This window comes from Enhydra lutris, unplaced genomic scaffold (genome assembly GCF_002288905.1).
Source record: "Enhydra lutris kenyoni isolate GAN:26980312 unplaced genomic scaffold, ASM228890v2 scaffoldscaffold13, whole genome shotgun sequence".
Classification (NCBI taxonomy): domain Eukaryota; kingdom Metazoa; phylum Chordata; class Mammalia; order Carnivora; family Mustelidae; genus Enhydra; species Enhydra lutris.
Window position 1 is genome coordinate 5,714,469 of NW_019154097.1, and position 19,573 is coordinate 5,734,041.

The window sequence follows — 19,573 nt, forward strand, 5'->3', positions numbered from 1 at the left end:
GGTACTGTTTCTGCTCATGTCCACACAGCCCATGGCGGGTGGGGGGCTGCAGTGCCATCCCTGACACGTGGCCGTCCAGATCCTGGGACCCAGAAGCGTGGGTACGAGCTGAAGGGACAGCAGACTGTGGGCCTCTGTCTCCTTCAGCCACAGGAGCAGCGCCTCGGGAAGGCCGAGCAGGTGCCTGCACCCAGCCGCCCAGGAACTCTAGCACATACCCAGACCAAGAAAAGTCCCCTGAGAGGGCTTCTTTTAAAATATAGAACTTTATTTTGGTTGCAGAGATTTTCATAAGCACAAGTTCACAGAAGAGTCATTACAAAATAGCAAAGGCGGCATTTTGTACAGCGACTCACATTGGGGCCACCAGAGAAGTGCAAAGGACCGTGCTGGGACAGTGGGGGGGTCGGTGCTCGTGTGCCCACAGTCCTCAGGGGGAAGCCAGTGCTTCTGGCTCCCTCCAGCCACCCCCCACCCAACCCAGGAGAGCAGCACCGAGGGCCTGGCAGAACCAGCCTGGGAAGCCACTGGCAAGGTGCACAACAGCGCCCCCAGCAGGCTGGTGAAGGCCCCGCATGAAAGGCCGAGTGGGAGGGGGGGTTGTTCCCGCTGAGCCAGTCCTGCAGTCAGTCCCCGTCCTCAAGCAGATGCCCTGGGCCCACCTGGCTCTGGAACCCTCACACATTCACAGTACAGTTCAGTAAAGCCCTTTGGGAGGCCCTTCCTCCCCTCACTCAGGCTACTGACCCTACCCCAACCCTGGACTGGGAATCCTGATCCTACTCTCTGGGAGTTTACAGGCAGGTAGGCGGGACAGGGATGGACTTAGAAAACCCCGAAGCAAGGCAGAAAGTGCACAGTACCTGAGAGGAGGGCAGAGAAAGGGCAACAGAGCCTCAGCAGGGGAAGAGCATGGTCACTGCAGGGAGGGGAGCTCTGTGGAGGCAATGTCTCCGATAAAGCTCACAGACTAGGCAGGACGTGACATGTGCAGACGGCGAGAAGAGCATGCCAAGAAGAGGACAGTGTGTGGGCCAAGGCACAGAGTGGGGAACCGTAGTGGGGTCAGTAAAGGCAGACAGTTATCCATGTGAGAACACGGATACAGACAAGGGGCCCCGGGCACCTTCATCTCCCTCAGTGTGGGGCCAAGAGGGGCAGCCGGTGGGGGTGTGTGCAGGACCCGAACCCTTCCTTGCACGGCAAGCCCTGAGCCAGCATCCCCGAGTGTGGGAGCTCCCTGAGGGCAGTGTGGAGTCTCCTGCGTCCGTCCCTGTCCCCGCCCCACCCAGCGCAGTGCCTGGGCTGCTCAAAGGAAGCCTGTCTTTGCAGCATGTCCCTTGTCATCCCTGGGGCAGCTCTTCCAGAGAGGCTCCCTCCCCCTCACAGTTCAAGTTGAAGGGAACCAAACGCAACTCCTGCAGCCTCTGCAGACAGCCGGGAGGGTGTGGCCCAGCACGGATCAAGAGAGGCCCGGGAAAGGGGACAATTCTGGGGCTCTTTCCACCTCACTAGGCTCACCTCCTCCCTCAGGAGTCAATCTGCTCTTCCCTGACTCAAGTCAGGGTTTGGTGTGTAAAACCACACTTCTCTGTCAGTCACACAGAAAGACCTGACCGAAGCTTTAGTATCAATTTTCCCCAACCCTTCATCACCTCTATGAGAGCTCGAGTGACAGGAAGCCCACCAATCTGTTTCTTTTTCTCAGTCCCCAGGAAGTCTGGAAGCCTGTTTCCTCTGGGGTATGGTGAGTAGGAGGACCGAGAGGGGGCCCAGAGCCCCTCAGATGCTGCTTCTTCCATCCCAACGTTGCCTTTACCTCCCAGCTCAGCCAAACACCCATCGGAGCCCGAGCGCAGGGTACGGGGTTGCTGCTCTGGGAGTCTGGACAGCCCTCCGGCCGCCCCACTCCGCAGCTCCCGTCCTTATAGAATGGTGCAGAAGACGCTGCGGTTGCTGTGGTAACCACCTTCCACGCGGGCTGTGATCCTAGTCGCCATGGCTGTCCCCTTCTGCCCACTGTGGGCTGCAGAGGGGCCTCGGAGAGAGCTCTCAAGGTGAGGCCGTGCCGGTGGGTTCACGAGGCGCCACGTGTCAGACCTGGAGGTGCAAAAGGACAGTCCGCGAACTGAGGGTCTGGGGCGTTTGCTGAATGCCCCACACAATCTCACCTCTGGTTCAGATCACTGGATCCAGGTGTAGGTGGTGGGACACGTGTGACGCTAAGGGACAAAAGTCCTGGATTCTAGTTCCAGCTATACTTGCAATTCTGCACAAAAGCTTGGAGCAGTTCCCTCTAGAAGCCTGAATTTCCCCATCTCTGTCAGGATGTAGAGAACATCAGTGACTTCTCTTCTTTTTCATACCAGCCCCCGCCCAAATGTATGACATGCGTGTACACAGAAGCTTTATTCCTAGTCACCCCAAACTTCAGCCGGCGAGCAGATAAGTGGTGTGGTACATCCACATAATGGCATGCCACTTGGCAACAAAGAGTGACATGTGACACCATAGGCACGTGTCAGGTACACTAGGGTAAGTGAGAGCAGCCCGACCAGAAAGACCACACACTGTATGATTTTTTTTTCCATGACATTCTGGAGCCTGCAAATCTACAGGGGACAGAAGCTGGTGAGTTTCCAGTCCCCCAAGTTCTTATGGAGATTATGAAGGGTCAGGGAAAGCTTTGCTCAGGGCTTCCTGTCATCTGAGTTACAAGGAACGACCTCTTAACACCATATCATATTTGCTTTAGCCAGTGACAATGCCTTCTGTGCATTTTTATGACGATGTTGCAATGAGCAGGACTGTAAAGGCGTGGAGAGCTGGAAGCTAGCTGCTGTGCGTGAGCGAGAAGCCTGCAGGTGTGCTCCAAGAACTGCTGGCATTGGAGTGTGGCCGCAGCCAGGGAGCCTGGAAAGGAAAATTAGGGCCTAACAGTGCCTGGGGGATAATGGCCGGCTGACTGCTCTGCGCGCTCTGTATCCCGGGGTCCCCAAAGGGGCAGGAGGAAGCAGACCTCAAGAAGCCTGCAATATATGATCTGCTGGGACGTAGGTAAAAAAGATTAGAATTTCTAGTTTTTTCCTACGTCATAAGTTATGAATATATAAAACATACATATGTGATGTTTCCTCAAAAACTGTTTTTACAGAAAGTGTATAATTAAAAAAGGAACAGAGAAAAAGGGGCTCCGTCAGAGGTTTCTGACCATGGACGTGGCAGGACCAGAGCTGACAGACCGAGTGACCTGGCAGGCTGCCCAGGACAGCCCGCGGGGGCGGGGCCGGGGCCCAAGGCAGGAAGCCGGCGCCGCGGGACACGGCCGTCAGGGTGCGGGAGCGAGGCCCACAGCAGTGGCTGCCTCCTGAGCCAGCACGGCGGCGGAGCAAGCAGAACGCAGTCACCCACAGACCAGGGCGACAGCACCCTGGCAGCGGGGCCACAGGTCGGGGTGGTGGGTGCTGAGACGGGAACAGGGGTGATGGCAGTTGGGAAGAGGAGGGGACCTAGTAACTGACTGAACGGAGATGTTAGGGAGAAGCTGGTCGCAGAGGTCTTGCTGCCAGAACAGAGTGGAGGGATGGTGAGGTCACTGACGGGGGGCAGGGAAGGACAAGGAAGATTAGGGCAGAAGAGTGTGAAGCCACTGTGCTACACAGAGGCAGAGGTATTAAAAACAAGTGACAGCAGCAGTGACAGCAGTTAACATTTCGGGACTACCTCCGGCTGCTGGGTCATGTGACCTGAGTTTCTCTCAATTCGGTGCTACACTGCAGACATCGCTAACTGGATTTTTTTTTTTTTTAAGATTTTATTTATTTATTTATTTGACAGACAGAGATCACAGATAGGCAGAGAGGCAGGCAGAGAGAGAGAGGGAAGCAGGCTCCCCGCTGAGCAGAGAGCCCAATGCGGGGCTCGATCCCAGGACCCTGGGATCACGACCTGAGCAAAGGTAGAAGCTTTAACCCACTGAGCCACCCAGGCGCCCCATAAGTGGATTTTATTAAGGCTCCAGGTGCCGAGTAACTTGCCCGAGGTTCCACAGCCAGTGACTGGCGGAGCGGAGATCTGCACCCCCACACCCCGGACTCTTAAAGCCTCTTCCCTCCCAGGCAGGCGGGTGCAGGGCCTCAGCACTGGCCTGAATAACCCGACCAGGGCCGAGAGCTGGCTGGACTGTGGGGAGCAGGGGCTGCCACAGTCACGGGGCCTGGCTCCTCCCGTGACCTCACTGTGGTTCTGGAAGATGGGTGTCGGCAGACGGCAGACACTTACTTTTTCTTGAACACCAAGAACTTGTTGTTCTGCAGGACACATTCCCTGTTGTTGGAGATCTGCTGAAAGATGGTCTTGCTGGTCTTGCCCTGGAAGATGATGTTCTCCTGCACCAGGGCCTTGGCGCGGCCCCGCACTGCAATGCCATAGGCCCGGAACGAATGGATCCGGTTCTTGATTACCTGGGAGAGACCATCAGAGCTTGTCATACCGTGGGGACTCCCTGACTGGTGAGGGGGCCAGGAAGGGAAACAGCAGTTCTAAAGTGGAGTGGTAAGAGCATGCTCGGGCAGCACCGCGCCACTGGAGCTCAGGAAATGGCAATCGAGATCAGGTAGAATCAGGGAAGGCTTCCTGAAGGGGATAACAGGTAAGCTGTCGGAGCTTACCAGATGCAGAGCAGGGGACAGCTGTTCCAGGAAGAGGGAACAACATGCAAAGGCTTGACACAGAGGGGAGGTTGTGCCAGAGGCAAGGACCACTGGCAACCTGAGGCCACAGCGTGTCTCCCGCAACCCCCTTCCTCTGCTTCCACCGTTTTTCAGATGTAAAGCCAAGGAATTCTTTCCTCCTTGCCTAAGTCACTACTCAAGAAGCTGCAGAGCCAAAAAAAAAAAAAAAAAAAAAAATCTTTGGGATGGTAATTTCACAAATGCAGGGACTGAGTTGGTCCGGCCCAACACTGAAACCCTAGCACCCAGCGCAGTGCTTTGCAGACAATTCTGGGGGAGACAGATAGGCAGAAGAGCAGGTGCAAAGCACTTTGGGAAGTGCTCTGTGAGATGGGGGTGGGCATAAGCACCCCTGATGTCCAGAAAAGGGGTGCCTCAGGCAGCCTGGGGGAATTAGAGGAAGCTTCCTGAAGGAAGTGATAGCCCAGGTGCAGGACTGAGGAGAGAAGGGAAGAAGAGTATGCAGGGTATACAGGGAATAGTGTGCACATAGGCTCTCCTCATTAAGCACCTACTGCATACTCAGTCTTGTGGGAGGCAGTGCTGTTAGTGGGAGGGATGAAAGAGCTCTAAGCTTGACCTGGAGACCACAAGATGCCCCCAGTGGCACCCCCACCCTGGCTCTCTGCTGGTAGCTCCTGTCCCTCCTTTAGGGCTCAGTCCACCTGTCCCTTCCCGTAGGAAGCCCCACTTGTGTCTGGGCAGGAGGAAGGATGTCCCTGGTGGTACCGAGTGCTTCGGGCTTCTCAGTGGACAGAGTGTGAGGACTGTCCTAGGGTTGAGCCCTGTGCTGCCACCATGAGTCAGACACACGTACACATACACACCTTCGTGTCGGACCTGGGCAAGAGCTGCAGCCCGCTGCCCCGGTTGCCAATGATGTCATTTTCGATGACGACGCTGCTGTCACCCTTGGTGATGATGCCATGGCCTCTGTTGTCATAGATACCATTGCCCCGGAGCTCCACCTTGCACTGGGCCTCGACCTTGACTCCACTCTGGCGGTTGCAGGAGATGCTGTTGTTGGCTACGCGGGTGAGCTGGCTGCTCTGGGCCACCGTGATACCTCTGTCCCCATTAGCATGGATCACGTTGGTGAGGACGTGCAGCGCCTCACTGCTCTGGACGTAGAGGCCTGAGGCTACGGGTAGAGGGGTTGGGAGTAGGGTCAGCCCTGACAACACCAGTCAGGAAAAACCTCCATGCAATTGTGCACCCTGGGAGAGAGGTAAGGAAGAAGAGGCACCCACACTCAGAACCAGCCCTTGGGAGTTCCATCTTTCAAGATGTAGGACAAACTGAGTAGGAGGAAACCCAGGAACATCAAGGAAGCTCTGTTCCTTCTGAACTAAGTGCTCAGTAAACAGGGAAAGGTGACACAAGACTCCCTGAGCTCAGGGGCTCACAAGATCCAGGCTTCTCCTTCTCCTACTCACATGTGTCCCGTGTCACCATCTTACTGCTGTGCATACCTCCTGTGATGGGGTGCTCACTACCTGTTACACCTGCCCATTCCACCTCCACACAGAGCTACCAGCTGGAAAGTTGCTCAGTTTTTCTAAGCCTCTCTATTGTTTTGGGATATTTCCTTCACAAGGGAAATTCCGTAACTTTTGAATAGAAAAATTTATAAGCTAAATATCTAAAATATGTTAGAAATTTTGGAAAGAAAATAGTGTTTGGGGTTGTATATACTTAGAGACACTACATACTTTTAGAAAAAAAGCATAAAACTCAGCAGGCGTAGAACCACATGACTTGGTCAGGAAGAGATAGCAGGGCAGGGGGACCTGGGGATGATGAGGATAGGACTCCCCGTGGTGACATCTGCCCACCACAAGAGCAAGAGACACCAGCAGTGCAGGGAGGAGGCTGGGCGGAGGCCAACAGGGGCCACAGTGGGCCGGGAGTCTGCAAGTTCCAGCCTCTCGGTGCCACGTGCCTGCTGCTTCTCCTGGCCTGGTGGGAACAGCGAACATAAATCAAGGATCTGTGAATTTATGTGGCTTTGCCTGTCCTACAGACAGCAGGGCCATATGGAGAAAGCCCTGACCTGGGAGGGGACAGAACTCATTTTCAGTTGGCTCCCACTCTCCTTGCCCTCTGCTAGTCCCAGGGCGAGAGCTCGGCTGTGCCCAGGAGCCTCCTTTTAACAAGACTGCCTCCGTCAGCTGCCACCGCGGTCCTGACGGTCAGCCAGGTTTGGGAACCTGGACTTAGATCTACTTCATATGCTTCTTCTCCCCCCTCAATTCAATAAACACTGAGTACTTATCAGTTTTTATCCAGTTTAAGATAACCAGTGGATTTAAAACACACTTATTCTCGATATAAGAAAGAAAAATCAACAACTAAACCATGATATGCCATCAACGACAAACGCGTGTGCTTAGATGTTAACATGTGGATAATGTACCTCAGAATGGATTAGAAACATGATGCCGGGTGTGGGATTTGGTGGGGCAGGGGTGCTGACAGGAGTAGGGTTTGGCTCCTTGTCTCACATTCATAGCCTGTCAGAGTTGATGAAACAGCCACAGAAACAGATCCCATCCCAGGCCCTGTAAGTGCCAGCGGGATGAGAGTAAGGGTGAGAGATGAGGGTCAGGAGAGAGGGCACATTCAGAGTGGGCTGTGAACTTCAAGTTCTTTGGGATGTGTGGATAAGGGGAAAGGGAATTTCAGGGAAGAAATGGGGCTGGGGGCAGGACAGAATGGATTTAAATTCAGGGAAGATGATGTCCCGAGGGCTGGGGGAGTGGCTGAAAGTAGGCCACAACACGAGAAGAGCGCCTCCTAAGGCAGGCGGTGGGAGCGCGGAAGGCTCTGGAGCAGGCAGGCACTCACCTCCATTGTGATTAATACTGTTAGACTCAACAAGAGCTGTGGTGACCGGCCGGCGCAGCGGGTCGTCATCCTTCTCCAGCTCTGTCTCCCAAAGGACAGCATCTCCGTCCTCGCTGAAGTTCTCCTGCACCCCGTGCCCTCCAGGGAACTCCCCAGAACCGTCCTTCTGGCTAAACACTGCCACTCCGTATAGGCCATTGTAGCTGACGTGGTTGCTGGTGACGTGGGGCAGGCTGGATGACATCATCCACACGCCACAGCCCTTATTAGCTGGGACAGGGAAAGGAGCTGGTCATGGACACTGAGCCGCAGAGAGACAGCACCCAGTATCTCCCCGAGGGGGGAAGTACTGGCCTGGGAGAGGAGGCCCTGATGTGCTAAGGCCTCAGACAAGCTTCTTTTTGGCTGGAGGCCTTTCCTTCATACAAGAGGGATAACAATCAGGTCAGTTTCACAACCAGGATCATTCCATAGGGTTTAAAAGTGCTTGGGGCACCTGAGTGGCTCAGTGGGTTAAAGCCTCTGCCTTTGGCTCAGGTCATAATCCCAGGGTCCTGGGATCGAGCCCCATATTGGGCCCTCTGCTCAGCAGGGATCCTGCCCCCCCCCCCCCCCCCTTTGCCTCCCCCCTGCCCACTTGTGATCTCTGGCAAAAAAAAACAAATTTAAAAAAAAAAAAAAAAGTGCTCTGAGAACTGTGTAGGCCACACTTCCAGGTCAGAAGACACAAACCCAGAGGGACAGCACCAAAGGGTCCTCAGAGTTCATCCAGCACAACCCTGTCCTGCAGAGAGACGGAGGTGGCCTCCGTCTGAGTCCCAGCCATATCCCTTCCTAGCTGTGTAACCTTGAGCAGGTTACTGAACCTCTCTGTGTCTCAGTTTCCTCATCTTTAAAATGGGGTTAATAACTGTATCTACCTCAGCAGGCAGTCATGATGACGGAATGTGCAGCTAAAGCCCCTAGCTGAGAACCCACGTTAGCTCTCGTGACTATTAGAGATGCAGTCCAGAGAGTAAGGTTTGCTCAAAGGCACAACATGAGTGAGAACAGTTTCCTTTCCAGGGCTATCCTAGTTCTCCCACTAGATTTCTAGTTCTTGGGAGCAGAACAAAGGGTAAGAGGTAGATGCCCACATGTCAGAGCCTACGTGGCCCTGTCCTCACACAACCCCCACCTTTTGCTATTTTAAATCACGATGAAGCTCCCTGCTTGGCTGACCCCATGCGTCACAAGGGGGCTTAGGAGAGGCTTCTGCATTCTGAGAGGGGCTGTGTGCCTGTGGCCTGAGACTGACACTGTCCTTCAGGGCGTCTTTGAGGCCCAGGGACAGGCAGTGACTTTCTCAGGACCCACCAGCTAGAGATGGAACCTGGGCTTCCTGCCTCCCTGTCTGGGCCGGACCCCGGACCCCACCCCCTGGGAACGTGCCTCACCGTAGATGGTGTTTCCTTCTATCAGTCCTTTGCCTTCATCCCCCACGACCACACCATCTGAGTAGCCAAAGCAGATGAGGTTGCTCCTGAGGACCGGGACTCCTCCACGGCGAATGTCTACGCCTCCCCACTGGTTCTCACGGATGACGTTTTCTATGGAGAGGCAGAAGAGAGGATCAAGACCAAGGGCCATCCACACTGGCCAGGAAGACTGGGACAGCTGAGAGAAGGACCTTCTGAACCAGGACACCCAGGCCATACTGTCAGCAGTCACCACTCCAAATCTTGCCTGGTGTTTGACTTTTCAGGGACCTGAGCGCTATGGGCTTTCCTCAAGGGCAAGGTCTCTAACTGTCTTGTGCTCTCTTATATCTCTAGGTTCCACTGTATCCAGTGGCCTTCAGGACCAATGACTAAAAATAAACTGGCTATAGAGTCCCTGGACCAAGGCCAGGCAGGGTTGCCTGTCCTGGGGGCTGTTTCTGGGAGGGCTGAGGCAGACTCCAGCCATTTCCCCCACCAGCCTGGGGAGGCACGAGCTGGTCCTTCTCAGCCTCAGCTCTGGACTGACCACAGCTTTCCTCTCCTCTCCTCATCCACCACTTCTCTGGGAGTCACAAGTCGGGGGGCTTGTGCTGGGACCTTGACGCCCCTGGCACGATGGCTGGGCAGACTCTCAGGCTCTTGGGACTGGAGTGCAACGGCCCAGGAGACCGTGTGACTGGTCCCTTCCTGCCTCTGTGACCCCATCCCACCCCTTGCCCCCTTCACCATACCCAGTCACACGAGCGATCTCCCTGCTCCCCAGGTGTGCTGACGGTGTTCCACAGGCAGCCCTGCATGGAATTCTGATTCTCTCCCCAGGCTTTGTCCCATCACTCAGGTCTGGCTTACATGTCACCTTCTCAGGTCAGGCCTGCCCTGACCACACAATCTTAAATACCCACATAGTCCCTCTATCACCTTATTTTAATTAATTTCAATAAATTATATATAGTTTACCTATTACATATTCATAAATAATAAAATACGTATAAAAGAGATTTATGTAAATATATAATAAAGTTAATTATATAGAGATTTAATCCTAAAGCACTTACCACCCAGATGTTTCTTTTGTGTGTGTATGTGTGTGGGTTTGTTTCCCTCCTAAAACGTCAGGTGCTGACAGCAGGACCCCAAAGGCAGCAGTGTCACAGCTTGCTTTGTTCACTGCGGTAGCCCCAGCCCCTGCATGCAGTGTGTGCTCAGTGCATGTCTGATGAAGGAAGGACAGTGCGTGCAGTCAGAGGGACTCACTGGACCAGTCTCTCATGCCCCGGGTATGCCTATGCTCTGTGCGGAGCCTACGGTCATGCACGACACAGACCTGATCCTGGTCATAGAGAATTTGCTGCCTTACAGGAAAGGAGACTGACCTTACACAGACCACAAAGAAAGTAAGATGTCCTACAGAGCATGCCTGCTGGGTACAGTGAGTGTGTGCGCAACGGGAGGGCAGGGCAGGCTTCCCTGAGGAAGGGACATTTAGGCTGAGACCTGAAGGATGGGAGGAGTTAGCCCGGCAGCGGGGAAAAGGGGCTGGGGTTCCAGAGCAGGCACAAGTCCATAGAAAAGACAAGAAGAGGGGTTCAGTTTGTGTGTCCTAAGTGTTTCTGACAGTGTTATGTGAGCCATCCAGGGAGATCCTATAAGCAGTGGGCCTGGCAAAGAGCAGACAGACACCCCCTCCCTGGGACAAGCGGGGCCAGTGCATGGGGCCAGCGTCCCAGAGTGCTCGTTCACTAGTCAGAGGCGGCGGCCAGTCTGTCAAGGAGAAGGACTGGCTGGGGGCAAGGTCAGGGATGTTGGCTTGGCTGCTGGTTGCTCAGCTGGCCACAGCTCTAGAAGTTCCCACTCCTACCTGTGATGAGGCCTTTGCCGTTCTCATTCACTGCTATGCCAGCTGCACGGCCCTTGAAAATGTGGTTCCCGCTAAAATGGAAGAAGAAGAAGAGAGTAAGGCCAGACCGATGTCATGTGTCAAAACCAATGCCTGCCCAAGGTGACGTCTCTCTCTTTATTAAAGGTTTTATTTATTTGTTAGAGAGAGAGCACAAGTAGGCAGAGTGGCAGGCAGAGGGAGAGGGAGAAGCAGGCTCCCCGCTGAGCAGAGAGCGTAATGCGGGACTTGATCCCACTGGGATCATGATCTGAGCTGAAGGCAGAGGCTTAACTGACTGAGCCACCCAGGCAACCCTAAGGTGACTTCTTTCTTTTGTAGCTTTCTCCAGATGACTCAAGTCCACAGGGGCATAAAGCATTTTTTCAAGTCCTAAAACCCAGGCATTTAAAAAATTGTCAGTTATCCTAGAGGCAACCTGATCCGGAACTAAACCTACAACTAGGCCATACAAGCACAATGATATTCACATTTCTGTGGCCTCTCCTGACTATAGCTCACATACAAACACCAACTGAAACACAGGTCATTGTGGTGCACAGGCGACAAGTCATGGGAGTGTCAAGAATTCCTAGGAGACTGTATTAAGCTTCTCTGGGCATGATTTGTGTCCAAAGCCTGAATCTGTTCTCTGCGTATAGTGACCCTACCATCTTCTGTTTGTATCCAACAGCTACTCACGACCTTTTCCGTTACCTTAACCACCACCTCTATGCACCAGATGACAACATAAAATGATGATGACATGCCTCAAAAGAAGAAAAGCAGAATTTTTTTAAAAATGGGGTTTTAAGAATACTGGACAATGTGTAAAAAAAAAAAAAAAAGAATAACAGACAATGTGTAACCAACATGAAACCTCATGGGCTGGGTTAGCCACATGAGGAAGATAAAGGAAAACACGCTCCTGCTCAGAGAAACACAACAGCCCTCACGGCCACGGAAAGGCCTTGTGAATGAAAAACCCGAGCATCTGAATGACATGCACTGCTTCCCAGTCTCTGCAACTTGAGTTTCCTATTAAAACAAGTCCAGTCACACCCAGACATCAGCACAGTTGGGTTATCCCTGGAGAACACACATTTGCTCTTTGTTATTTTTACTGACAGGAATGCTGTGACCTTTCTTCCTGGAAGGGTACCTGCCTCCTGTCTTGGGGGGCAACCCTCCCAACTCCCGTCATGTGGCTGAAGGATTTAGGTCCAAGAAATCACCTGGCTCTTTAGAGCCTGATACAGGGCCTGGCACCCCACAGAACTTCACTGAGTAGGATTTAGCTAAGCTTTCCATTTCTGAGGGCAGAGTCCAAATGGTTTATGTCCTTGAGAAAAAAAACCCAGCAAATTATGTTCATGTTGGGTAAGCCAAATATCAACTGTGCCCACACCATGCATTTGAGTTGAACAAGTGAAATCCTCTGTTAAAAACATTGCCATTTTTGCCCTTAAATCTGGAGTGTGCTTTGATCTGGTTACAATTCAATCAGCAGATGGTTACTGTGGGCTTCTGGAATTCATGGTCAGAGACTGTCCCTAGGCTAGGGCACGCCTCATCCATATTTCTGCAAGCTGTGCCTTAGATGCAAATGCATGGGCGGTGGGTTCTCACTATAACTCTCACTTACCTTCAGAAAGACCCCATGGCCACTTGGAGAAACAGGTATGTGTGTGTACACAGGGAGGACAAAATAAAGATAAAAGAGGTATCAGAAAACATTTAGGAAAAGGGGACAGATGATTGTTCTAAGAACCAAGGATGGGATATTTACTGAGGATGAGCCCTTCTGAGCCCTGAGCTTCCTTGCAGCCAAAGCAAAAAGAGAAACACAAGAGGTAACACAACTCTCGCAGGCAAAGAAACTCCTGTAGTTTGCCTTATCCAGGCCACTTCAGGGATCTCAAACTTGATTCTGTACCCTCCCCCAGGCCCCCACCCTCTATCACAAAAAAACAAACGTATTCTCTCAAAAAGATTCTGTCGTTGTTGCTGTTATTTTTAAAAAGATCTCATTTTTACTTTTAAGTGTTCTCTATACCCAGGGTGGGGCTGGAGCTCACAGCTGCAAGGCTGAGATCACACTCTCCCACCACCCTGCCAGCCAGGCGCCCCTCACACAGATTCTGTCTGAAAAACCAGGACACCAGTCTGGCTGTAACCAGTCCTTACTCAAAATTCTTCAACTGTTACCAGCACCCACAAGGTCAAGTCCAAACCTCCCAGATTGGTGTAGGGCTGCTATAACAAATTACCACAAACGCAGTACCTTAAAATAACACCGATTTATTACCTTCTTGTTGAGGAGGTCAGAAGTCCAAAATGGGTCCTACAGGGCTAAATCAAGGTGTCAGCAGACGTGTGTTCCTTCTGGAAGGTCTAGGGGAATCCATTTCTTGTCTTTCCCAGCTTTCTTGGCCTCTAGCCTCAACCCTCTGACTTCAGCTTCCGTTGTCCCATTTCCTCCTCGCAGCTCATTCTCCTGCTTCCCTCTAAGGATCCTGAGGTTTACAATGGGCCCACCTGGATAATCCACGATACTCTCCCAATTTCAAGGTCCTCAATGAACACATCTACAACCCTTTACCACGTAAGATCACATGTTCATAGGCTCCACGGATCAGGAAATGGATGGATCTAGAGAGCCATTATGCTGCATATCCTACTCGATATCTGAGGTTCTGTGTTCCAGGAAGAGCCTGCTTTGTAGGCTGATCTACTCACCCCTCTGGCATCTTGTGGAAGACACACATTTGTTCCCATTTTTCCAGGACACACGCTGAATTTCACTGCCGCTGGGCCCAGAATACCATCTCCCTGGCCACAAAATCCGACTTACCCACAGCTCAGTGTCCACTCCCCTCATGCCCTTCCCTGACTCGCCTAGCTGGAATTGTGCCAGGTTCCTCTGGTACTTACACGAAGGCCTAGGGAAGCACCCATTTTGGTGAGTCTCCCCTCCTGGTTATTCATACATTTGTCTTCAGCATGAGACTAAATTCTATGGAGCAGAGGCTGTTCTTACACACTACGTCACTGTCACCTTCCATAGAGAGTAAACACTTAAATGTGTGTTAAAGGAATAACACATGGACAAACACATACACATACACACACAAAGATGGAAAAAGGGCTCTGGGACCACTAACTGTTTTCTGAAGCTGCTATAACAGTGGTGAAAACAGCTGCCTAACAGGTCTAGGACTGGTCCAAAAAATAATGGAATGTCAAAACAATGGAATGTTCTGAAACTTTCCAAAACTGATGAAGCCCAACAATATGGAAGAATGCGTATGGAATAATCAAGGGGAAAAAATACCACTTCAGAATATATTTGCTGCACACCTGAGCCAGTTATTTTCCTAAAGCAAGACCTAACACGAGTCAGACGTGTTCTCAAGCCACAGTGGACGGTTAGCTAAGCCCTGAATCTGGTCTCTGCTGCCTTTGCTTGTGTGGTTTCCTTTAATAGGAATGTCCACACCCCATTTCCGTGACGGTCCACGTGCTACCCAGATTTCTGAGTCCAACTCTCATGCACTCCTGGAAATGAGGCCATCCCACATCCCCAGGTAGAAGGATTCCCTCGATAACATCTGTCACAGTCTGCCGCATACGAGAGCTGGGATGGCAGCTCCCTGGTGCCGGCGGTGCCCCTGCCCCTCGCACCTATAGCTCGTCCCGCTGGTCGGTCACAGCATGCTTCCGTGCTGAGGCCAGATCTTAACAGAACATCCTAGGTGGCCACTTTCAACCCAACAGACTTGTCGGTCTGAAAGCTCAAACCTTTATGCCATCTCTATCTTAGAGTTATTTCTGGTCCCACGTGTCCCCCATGCTAGAGTAAGCTCCGGGGGGGGGGGGCACCTTCGTTACCATTATCAGAGGTGCTCAGTAATGTCTGCTGAATGGAATGGCTACACCATGAACTGGAAGGGAACGCAAACGAAAGCACTTGCGTTACTACAGTGGGATGAGGGTGGGGTCTGGTCTTTGCTTGTTCTCCTAGATAGCCGTGCTCATAAACAGAAATGTTTTCAAATGGAGGAAAGCCAGGGAGCAGGAAAGAGAGAGATCAGAGAGAAAAGAGGGACCACGGGTGAGGATGGCCCAGGTACAGCACACATACCTCACGACTGGATTTCCATGGTACAGGATATAAATGCCAGCCTCCTTATTTGAAAAGATTTGATTGTTCCGGATAATACCTTTCCCATTGCCGAGGACGACAATGCCAGAACGAAGGCCGTGGTGGATCTGGTTACACTGCAAGGGAACACGAGACAGCAGAGAAGATAGATCAGACAAGTCGGCAAGAAGCTGAGTGCTCAACCACCGCCCCTCAGCCGGGCCAGGGTGAACACACACTACAGAGAGGACAGTGCCACTGAAGACCCCTCGTTGGCATGGGACTAAGTCAACGGACCATGCTGCTGGCCCCCGTACACACACACAGCTGTAAGGGACAATCTGGACACAGGCGCCTTCACCACCCAGCCCTTTGCTCTGCATCCGCAAAGCATGCCACTGAACGCTGCTGAGCCTCCAGAGCACCCTCTGCCAGCATCCCGTCCTCCCATCATCTGGCCAGCCTGGACCACCCAGGGGCCAGGGAGCCCACCTCTCAGGGAAGGGCAGCACCCCACTACACGACAATGTTGGCCACGTGTCATCCCAAGTGGGCCACCTTCAAGGAAGGGGGAGAGCCGTTTGGCTCCTATGCCTCATGTCCCATTCAGGGAGCCTGTGGAACGGCGCGGCTCTGCAGAGCTGACGGTTCCACGAGGCATGAGATCACAGAAGGTGTATGCGCTACAAAGACCCTTAGATTTATTTCAAATATCTCTTTGTATGAACGGAGAAGCAGGCCCGGGGTCACACAGTGTGCAGCAGAGCCAGATATGAGACTTAGCTTCCCAGCTACCTGCTTCTGCACAGGGACAAAATTTTAGATCATAAGAAATGATAACAAAATGCTTTCACTCTGCTAATTTACAGCCTAAATACATTCCTGTACTTAAACCAGGAAGTTAGTGGTTTCTCTTCCAAAACGATTTCACAAAAACATCGTTCTAGCTTGCTTGAAAATGTTCCACACCGTAAGCTCTCCTATTCTTACTCACTTTCCAGATTTTCTCCTGAAGGATTTGGCAGACTCAACCCAGGCAACCACTGTCTAACAGAACTCCCTCACAGGGTTGGAAAGCTCGGAGCGGGAAGTGTAAGCAGTGGCATTTCCACCCCCCACACCCTTTCTCGAAGCCAGAACAGAGACAGAACGCCCCCTTCCCCCTGCTAAACCCGCCTGTCCCCTCTGTCCCTAGGAGGCAAGCTCCTCTCATCTCTCTGGCAACAGTGGCAATAATTTCCTCAGCCAAGGCTGTGCATCAGACGCCAGCTGCACGGCAGAAGCGCAGTGAGAGGAGGGGCTGAAAGAGGACACTGGCTAGGCATGTCTTTAAATATAGTTAGGAATTTCCTTCATCTGCATTTCGCAAGGGCAGTCTGATACAATGGGTCAAGAACATCAGCCCTGAGTCAGACCGACTGTCAGCTCTGTCATTCGTTGTATGATTTGGGGCAACATTCTTAGTCTCTTTGTGCCTCAGTATCTTCATCTGTAAGGTGGGGATAACAGCAATTCTACCACAAGGGTCGTGAAAAGATTAAGCCATAAATAAGTAAATATATACAAAGTGCTTAGAGCAGTATATGGCATACAATAAGCACTACGCATAGGGTGGCTATTATTTTTTCAAACCAATGAGAAGTTGGACACATCTCCTAGTTCCTAGGAAATGTGTCTCTCAGGGAAGCCCAGAGTAGAAAAAGGGGCTGTTCTCTCATATCACTGGCCCCATATTCTACCATCTTAAGTGGCTTTCTCGATGGTGTAAAATCAAACTCACATGACCTCACAGTACCCATGAAACAAAGAATCTTCAGAACTAAGTATCTTAAATGTCCTTCTTATAATGAAGAATGACCTAACTTGGTGCTTGACTTTTGATCCAGGTGTCTGGTGAGGCAGATGTATCTTTATTTTCATCAAACTCAAAGCCAACCAGAGCCTATCAGGGCTGAGAACGTGCTCTGTGAAATTTCCCTGTCTACCCAGTCCTGTTTCTTACTGACAAGGAGACTGCAGGGAGGTGACATATTCAAAGCCATTCCTAATACAGAAAAAGGGAGGCACAGAGTCACAAGGACACACAGAGAAAAAGGTAGGAACCACTTGCAAAGAAGAAGCAATATAAATTCAAGATAGCAGGGCACCTGGGTGGCTTAGTCAGTTGAGCATCTGCCTTCGGCTCAGGTCATGGTTCCAGAGTCCCAGCACCAGGCTCCCTGCGCTCCCTGCTCAGCAGGGAGTCTGCATCCCCCTCTGACCCTCGCACCTTTTGCGCTCTCTCAAATAAAGTCTTTAAAAATAAATAAGCTCAAGATTGCAACATTTATTTAAATAATCTTAGAGAAGGTTTGAAAACCAAGCGCCACTCCGAAAAGAGCAAGAAGACAGAGAGGAGTACCAGTATGAGTGGGTTGGACTTTTTCCGGATGTCTACGCCTGCCTCCGCATTGTGGTAAATGTTGTTCCCAGCGATCAAGCCTCCGGCCTCCAAGCGAAGAAAGATGCCTGACGCACGGCAGCGGTGAATGTCGTTCCTGAGCATGACGATCTAAGCAGAAACGAGAAAGCCATTTGTTTTCTTGTCACAGGTTTTTTTTAAAAACCACTTGGGGAACACTTGAGTCCTTTTCTTACCATCTGCTGTTCCGCCCGCAGGCAAGGACTGCCTCTTCCCACCTTGTGTGCTCCCAGGAGCAGAGTGAGCTCTGTGCCCTGCTTGGCTTTGCCCGGCAGGCTCCTTACCAACCACAGAGCTGTGTGTGTGTTTGTTTTTTAGGAAAACCTGGACTGAAGGTTGGCCTGTGCCCCGTATTCACAACTTGCAAGCAGAATAACTGAATGATGGGATGGAAGGGGCCCTGAGAGAAGATGGGATTTGGTGGTCTTCAAACTCTATGTGGACTGGGATTACATGAAGATCTCCCCAGGTTCCAAGGGCACAGCTACAATGAATGGAATCAAGTTCCCACATGTGCCTTTGCTGAAACTCACGTGCCTGAGAAAGCACCCGAGAATAACCTCCTACCTTCTCTTCCACTTTGTAAGACAGAGTCCTACTCTTGTCCATTCTGAATCTTTCTTGGGTGTATGATCCAGAGGTGGAAAAACCACCGATACTCCAAACTACGGGACAATTAGGAGTACTGGTACAGGGAGGCCTCCCTTAAACAAAGTACCACAACCCAGTGCACTGCTCATTTAAGGGCATATATTGCCACTTACATTTTCTTGCCCTATTTAATAAGCATATTAAAAATTCAGAATACATTTGTATTATTTTAAGCAACTGTGTATTCATAGTAAAAGTATATTACATTAGGATAAACTGTGTGCTACTAACAAACGCTAGATTACACTAGAATAAAAGACTGGGAGAGAGAAAGTAGAACGAAAGTGTGATTCAAGAGAAGCCTTCTGTTTAGGATAGAGAAAGATGGTAAGAGCATTCACTGCTCCCACACTTCCAAGAATAGAATCAGATAATGTACAACAGCACATACTTTCTGGAACCCATCAGAGAACTGAGGTGGCAGGACAACCAACAAGCCTGAAATCCAAGGACCACAGGCCCCTCCCGGGAGACGAGCTGTGAGCCCGTGCTCGCATGCACAGATGCAGGTGCCCCAGGAACCAGTAAGAATCCAGCCACGCGTCTTAGTGAACTGTTAAAGGCCAAGTGTGAACTAGAATGAGGGTGTGGAAACTCTGCGAGTAGGTGTGTCTGTTGACTTCTCTAGGGGTCTTGCTAGGTGCTCGCGGGGAAAGACTGGGGACAGCCTCCCTCATGGTACAGGCATGGTGAAAGCACAGCCACTGTGGAAAGAGCACTAAGTCCCCCTTGGAGTTTTCTCCCCAACCTTCCTGCCAAACAAGGCTGAAGTGGCTGGGGGAAGGGCAGCAAACCCTGCCACTCTCAAAGAAGGGAAAGAAAAAAACCCCACCTCGGCCCTTATCATTAGAGGCCCCTTCACGCTGGTGAGGAAGCTACTTCCAAGACTCACTAGACAGAGCACAGCGGTACAGGACAGCGAGCCTACCACCGGCGCAGAGCCACAGCTGAAAGCAGTCTGCTGCCGGGGGCAAGGCCATGGAGGCGGCCCTCTCTGAGGAGCAGAGCAAAGCCTCCTGGCAAACTGGCAGAAGATGAAGAACATGAAGCCTATGGTAGGCGGAGGATAATGAAAGCAAAACCTAAACCAGCGCAATCCTCACTAGACTGACCCCAAACCTGGTCCTCTGAAGGCCTGGCAAAAGAAGAGGTATGTTCATCTCCACACATAAATGCTACTAACCTCAGTCTCTATACATGACACACAAAACAGCAAGAAAAACATTCGGTTTCTCTTTGGTGCCCGAAGCAACTGGGCTCTTTCTGCCAGTCTTACTCTCCTGGGGATATTCTAGAGGGCAGGGATGGGTGGCTGCCCTCTGGCCACCAGATCAAGGCTTTGCTCCCAGGCATGGGAGCGGCTCAGCAGGCCCATCACCC

General features: G+C 51.7%; 1 protein-coding gene across 1 annotated transcript in view; it reads right to left on the bottom strand.

Moving 5' to 3' along the window:
• Positions 1–253: 253 nt before the first annotated feature.
• The window catches only part of LOC111146246 (F-box protein 10), a 26,100-nt gene continuing 6,780 nt past the window's right edge, over positions 254–19,573 (bottom strand). The window contains exons 3-10 of the mRNA XM_022501707.1: positions 17,483–17,632; positions 15,082–15,218; positions 10,920–10,990; positions 9,017–9,169; positions 7,581–7,850; positions 5,561–5,874; positions 4,282–4,463; positions 254–2,100 (exon numbers count right to left, since the gene is read on the bottom strand). Of these exons, the coding sequence (XP_022357415.1) occupies positions 1,926–2,100; positions 4,282–4,463; positions 5,561–5,874; positions 7,581–7,850; positions 9,017–9,169; positions 10,920–10,990; positions 15,082–15,218; positions 17,483–17,632 (1,452 nt within the window). The 3' untranslated portion in view covers positions 254–1,925. The remainder of the gene's footprint in view (positions 2,101–4,281; positions 4,464–5,560; positions 5,875–7,580; positions 7,851–9,016; positions 9,170–10,919; positions 10,991–15,081; positions 15,219–17,482; positions 17,633–19,573) is intronic.